This window comes from Quercus lobata, chromosome 1 (assembly GCF_001633185.2).
Source record: "Quercus lobata isolate SW786 chromosome 1, ValleyOak3.0 Primary Assembly, whole genome shotgun sequence".
NCBI lineage: Eukaryota > Viridiplantae > Streptophyta > Magnoliopsida > Fagales > Fagaceae > Quercus > Quercus lobata.
Genome location: NC_044904.1, coordinates 1,995,469 through 2,001,378, shown reverse-complemented (window position 1 = coordinate 2,001,378; position 5,910 = coordinate 1,995,469). Strand labels below are relative to the sequence as shown.

At 35.0% G+C, this 5,910-nt stretch overlaps 1 protein-coding gene across 1 annotated transcript; it reads left to right on the top strand.

Annotated features, from left to right (window-relative positions):
• Nucleotides 1–586: 586 nt before the first annotated feature.
• On the top strand, nucleotides 587–4,507 carry LOC115985574 (multicopper oxidase LPR1-like). The gene is made up of 5 exons (XM_031108748.1): nucleotides 587–817; nucleotides 2,228–2,580; nucleotides 2,752–3,856; nucleotides 4,235–4,327; nucleotides 4,418–4,507. The coding sequence occupies exons 1-4, from the start codon at nucleotides 602–604 to the stop codon at nucleotides 4,286–4,288; spliced, it is 1,728 nt and encodes a 575-aa protein (XP_030964608.1). The 5' UTR covers nucleotides 587–601; the 3' UTR covers nucleotides 4,289–4,327; nucleotides 4,418–4,507.
• Nucleotides 4,508–5,910: the final 1,403 nt, after the last annotated feature.

The window sequence follows — 5,910 nt, the reverse complement described above, 5'->3', positions numbered from 1 at the left end:
AGTCCTTAGAGCTTTAATTGAAAAATGACTGTTACATACCAGAGAGGTGTGCAAATAAGTAAAAAATTACGAGAGGAGAAAATATATTTTATATATCAAATACATTTTTTTTTTGGGAAGTGTATATATCAAATACATGTATCATTCGGTACTTTCCTAAGCCTTAAAGGTTTGAAGGGTTCATAGACCCAGGTTTAAGTGGTAGCAAGGTTAGGTTATACTGTCGATTGTCAAAAAAATACTAGTATCATTATCTCATAGTATATAAATCTTACATAATATAGATAGATAAAATAAAAAATAAAATTCGAAGTGAAAATAATTCATGCATGCGTAGCATCGCAGGAATTTTTTTTTGATAGAGTAGCAGCCCAGGAATTGGACATGTCTTCAAATAGTATTATCACTATTATTAATTATGGAAAAATAAGGTTATTTTACAATCTCGCCAAGGATTCTTTTCACAAAGCAATATCTAATATCGTCTATCAACTTATCAAAAAAAAAAAATATCGTCTATCAAACGCCCTCATCCTTCCTATAAATACCCATATCTTCCTCTCATTCTGTATATGCTTGCGTGGAACCAGTGATAAAGACCATGGAGAGAGTTTTGCTGCTTGGTTCCTTTTCTTTAGCTTTGTTAGGAGTGTTCACCACATCATTAGCCCAAGATACTAGTCCTCTTCTAAATTCATCCAAGTTGGAAATGTTTGTGGATGAGCTTCTAGATATGCCCCAAATCCTAGGCTTTGATTCTGTGTATGGTGTTCCCAGATCTAAGTCACTGGAGATTGGCATGTACAGTAAAAAATGGGTAAGTGGATTTTGTTTTTTCCTTCTAAATACAGTCTTATTGCTTTACACTTCTTACATGTGTTTTGTATATATAGTTCCTGCTATCCGACTTTCGATTACTTAAGTCAGTAATTAACGACCTTACCACAATCATCCATATTGCACTTCTGGGCTTTACTGTTAGTTCATCGAAAGAAAGGCACAGGTGACTTAAGTTCTTGCATATGGAGTAAGTATGCCATGCATGGGATATACGTATATTCTCTGTCAGAGCATGTGAGTCTTATATGACTATAAGAGAGAGGATACTTAAATCCGATGTATGGGATATTTATTTCTTGTTTATGTTTTAATCTTTTATACATATAAAGATATGATTCCAATTGTGTTGCCCATATTCTTGCTACATGGGTTTCTTTTTAACGTAATAGTGGCGTCTTTCTCATCTCCAATATACTAGTTCATGTTTTGCTATTGAGATGGTAGATGGCCCAGGCCCTAGTCCTCTTTCGCATCAACAACATATTTCATTCAGCCAAAAAAAGAAAAAAAATAGACAGGATTTTGAAGAGAGAGAGAGAGAGAAAAAAAAAAAAAAACATACAAATAGTATGCAGAAGCAGAAGCACATGAATGAAATCCAAATAAGATGTTGGGGTGTTCCCTTGTTCATATTATGTTCAGGGCTGGAATTACAATCCTAGAATGGCTAGACAGTTTTATGTTACAAAGATTTCAAGTCAACTTCAAGACTTTTGAAACCAAGGAAAATTGATTTTTACCAATTGGTACTTGTTATAAATGATAACCAAAATGGCTAGTTTTGTGCCTAATAAGGGGATTAAGGAATTGGAACCACTTAGGCCTTAGCTCCTTACGATGCCTTGTACGGTTGCACCCTCGTGTTTTGCTATCAATATTTTATTTAATTTTCTTAGGTATGGTAAGATTCTTCGCTAGTTCGCAAAACATATCTAGTTACGTACTATTTTTTTTTTCCTTGGAACTTTTCTTTAGTCATTACATAGCTGATCAATGCCTTATTTAATATTCTTGAATAATAAGATTTTGTATGATTAAAGTATCAAACACCCCGTTTGTCTAATCATGTCATTACCGCAAAAGACAAGCATAATGTCCTAGTAGAAGCCTTCCCTCGGTCTTGGTAAATTTAGAAGGACAAAATTTTCCTTAAATTCACTACGTGCTGGTTCAAACTAATACTTACGTAAATTTTTGGTTATATGATTTATTCAATTGTTATGTAACTTGTCCAAATAATTTAATATACATGAGTGGTTTTATAAATTGCCCTAATGAGTTAGAGAAAATTTCTTTAATCCGGTTTCGAAGAAAATTTTGTCTAATATCAAATGTGCGATGAAACCCCTAGCAAATTAGTTGTAATTTCATTTGCTTTTCTTCACAGAAATTCCACAGAGATCTCCCTCCTACGACCGTATATGCCTATGGTGTATCTAAAGAAGCTGCAACTATTCCAGGTCCAACAATCAGGGCCCTTCATGGAATTTACACCAACGTGACATGGAAAAATTATCTCCCTCCAAATCACATATTGCCTTGGGACACAACCATCACAATTGCTGAACCGGCTGACAAGATAGGGATCCCTACGGTAGTCCATCTCCATGGTTCAATTGGAGAGCCCGAGAGTGATGGAAACCCAAAATCATGGTTCACCGCTGGATTCAAAGAAAAGGGACCTGCATGGACCAAAGAAACATACAGCTACAACAACAACCAACAACCTGGAAATTTATGGTAATGATGATAATAATTCTTTCAAAGGTTTAAATTGTTAAGAAATAATGGACCTTCTCAATGTGGGCCAATCTCTCCCTTAATATGTTAGATTTTAATTAAATATCAAAAATGATAAAACATTTACAAAGTGATAAATTTAATCAATTAACCAATATTTTATTGTAACAGGTACCATGATCATGCCATGGGATTGACTAGAGTCAACCTCCTAGCTGGATTGATTGGGGCCTACCATATCAACCACCCCGAATTGGAGGCTCCACTTGGACTCCCTAGTGGTGATGAATTTGATCGTACATTGATCGTATTTGATCGTAGCTTTCGTACTGATGGTTCCATATACATGAATTCCACAGGAGATAATCCCTCCATACACCCCCATTGGCAACCGGAATATTTTGGTGATGCTATTATAGTGAATGGCAAAGCTTGGCCTCGTATGACAGTACGACGTCGTATGTACCGATTTCGTATTATAAATGCTAGTAACGCTAGATTCTTTCGGTTCTTTTTCACCAACGGTCTAGGATTCATCCACGTGGGATCTGATTCAGCTTACCTTAATGAAGCAGTGATGACCAATGAGTTTTTACTGGGCCCATCTGAGATTGCTGACGTGGTTGTTGACTTTTCCAAGTCAAAGAATGATAGTGCTATTCTAGCAAATGATGCACCATATCCCTACCCAACTGGGGACCCAGTTGATGAAGAGAATGGCAGAGTCATGAAGTTTATCATCTTGACACATCCAGAGAATGACACGGGTCGAACACCCAATAAGTTGATCCAATACCCAGGCCCCAATTTATCTAGTGTGACGCAGACACGATATATAACTATGTACGAGTACGAGAGTTCCACTGGTAACCCAACTCATTTATATTTGAATGGGATATCATTTAACTCACCAATCACTGAGACACCTAAAGTGGGGGCCACTGAAGTGTGGAATGTGATCAATCTAACGGAGGATAATCACCCATTACACATTCATTTGGGGCTCTTCGTAGCATTGGATCAGACTGCGTTAGTGAACGAGACAGAGTTTAAAAATTGCATGATGAAAATGAACGATGCGATTAAGTGCCAAATAAGCAAGTATGCAATTGGGAAAAGTGTAGAGGTGCCTGCTGAGGAGAAAGGGTGGAAGAATGTTTTCAAAATGAGACCTGGATATGTGACAAAGATTTTAGTGAAATTTTCTTTCATAAATTCAAATGAATCGTATCCGTTTGATGCAACTGCGAAGCCAGGCTACGTATACCATTGCCATGTAAGTATTTTCATTCTCTACTTTTTACTATGTTTTATTTTTTGTTCAAAGAATGACAATAATTGTAGAAAAAAAAGTTATATAATGGGTTAAGGCTCGGGCCTATTTAACATAAGTGATACAATAAACCTAATTTTGTTTAGTAGAAAAAGTAAACTAAAAGAAATATAAATTGCAAAAAACAAAATGATGAAATGACATCAATGGTAAATCTAAGGAGATGCATATTTTTAATATGCATGATAGAATTACGAATAAAAATTGTCATTTTCTCACTTTAATATGCTAGATAAGAGTGGATATGAACCAATTGCCATAATTTTATGGTGAAAAATAGTGTCTATGGACGTACTCTAATTTGCTTTTTAACGCATACAGATCTTGGATCACGAAGACAACGAGATGATGAGGCCCTTCAAGCTCATCAAATAAGATTGGGCATGAGAAAGATATACGAGGATCCTAAATAAAGTTTGTCACTCTGAGCCACAATCTTTTTTTACTTATCAGTTTGATCCATATATGCCCGAAATTTTGAAAATTCTCTCTCTCTGAATGCAGGATCTTACTTGTTCTCATGCACAAACTTGAATAATTAAGAAAGAATCCCTCGTCTTAGAAATTGTAGTACTAGTATTTGTATCAAAAAAGGGAAATAAAGGAAAACAATTGTACAATTGATTGGTAAGAATGGAAAACAAGTGTACAATTTATTGTGTTTTACAAGACGTTTAAAATAACTAGCTCAATTGTGGGCGTTTGGTTTCAATGTTTAGTTTTAGATAGACCACTCTACGCAACTTTATGTTGAGGGGTATATATGTACCAAAACAAAAGGGCAAGCCCCTAAAACCTAAAAACTTTATTTTATCCAACAACCAAAAATAAAATAAAATAAAAGAACAAAAAAATTGAACAATGCTCATATGAAAACCATATAAATTGCAATTATATTTAAGATATACAAATTTGGATAATTTATTTATGTAAATCTTATATGGGATTCATGCTAAGAGTCTTGTATCTCAACACATCTCTTTTCAAGTATTTTCAATAGAAATGTCCAGGATTGAATTTCCTCATTATTAAAAAAATTAAAAAATGAAAAAGAGGGAAAACAAAGGGAATTGTGTAAAACCTACATAAGCCCCACATACTAGTGGTCTAACAAGTGATTTGCAAGAAGTTTGGAACTCAAATTGCAAAGAATGATATGTTTCTATTAATTATATATATATATATATATATATATGAAAGGGGTTATTTGGTATTGTGAGAGACCGCGCCCCTAGCACAAACCTTTCAATGGTTTTGGCTCATAACCCACATGAATAGTGTGGAGTCATATTTGTTTCTTTCAAGAGAAAATGGAGGTTCTACTAATGTTATTATCCCTTTTTAGTTTTACAATAGAATCACCACTTATTTTAATACAGAAAATAAGAAACAAAAAGAATTGAAAAATATGTCGTCGTTATTGATGATTTGATATTGAAATCGTACAACTCTTTGATAATAACTAAAGATCACATCACTTTGGTCCTATATACAATCTAAGGCTGTGTTTGGTTTATGTAAAATATTTTCCAGAAAATAAATATTTTCGGGAAATGCTATTTTCGGGAAAGGAAAATATTTTCAAGTGTTTGGTTGCATTCCAAAAAATGCTTTGGAAAATATTTTCTAGTGTTTGGTTGTGTTGCTGAAAATAATATAGAAAACACATTTTCTTCTTGTTCCTCACATTTTCTCAGCTTCCAAACAAATATATAATACCATTTCTCAATAGATAAACATAGAAACAAAACCCAACTAAAAAAAATTCATCAAAACCCAACCATTTCTCAATTGCGATATCAGTGCGATCGGTGCCGTCTTGATGCGATCTTGGGGTGCGATCTTGGCAAAGTCGAATGCGTGATTTGGGCTCTGGGTTCGCCGGCGAAGTCGAAGGGTGCGATCTGGGTGCGATTCGAAGTCGAAGTCGAACGGCGAAGTCGAAGGGTGCGATTCGAAGTCGAAGTCGAACGGCGAAGTCGAAGGGTGCGATTCGA

Coding starts and splice junctions, on each gene's coding strand:
- LOC115985574 (XM_031108748.1), top strand. CDS start 602: ATGGAGAGAGTTTTGCTGCTTGGTTCCTTTTCTTTAGCTTTGTTAGGA. Junction 818..2,227: donor GCATGTACAGTAAAAAATGG/GTAAGTGGATTT, acceptor TTTTCTTCACAG/AAATTCCACAGAGATCTCCC. Junction 2,581..2,751: donor CAACAACCTGGAAATTTATG/GTAATGATGATA, acceptor TTATTGTAACAG/GTACCATGATCATGCCATGG.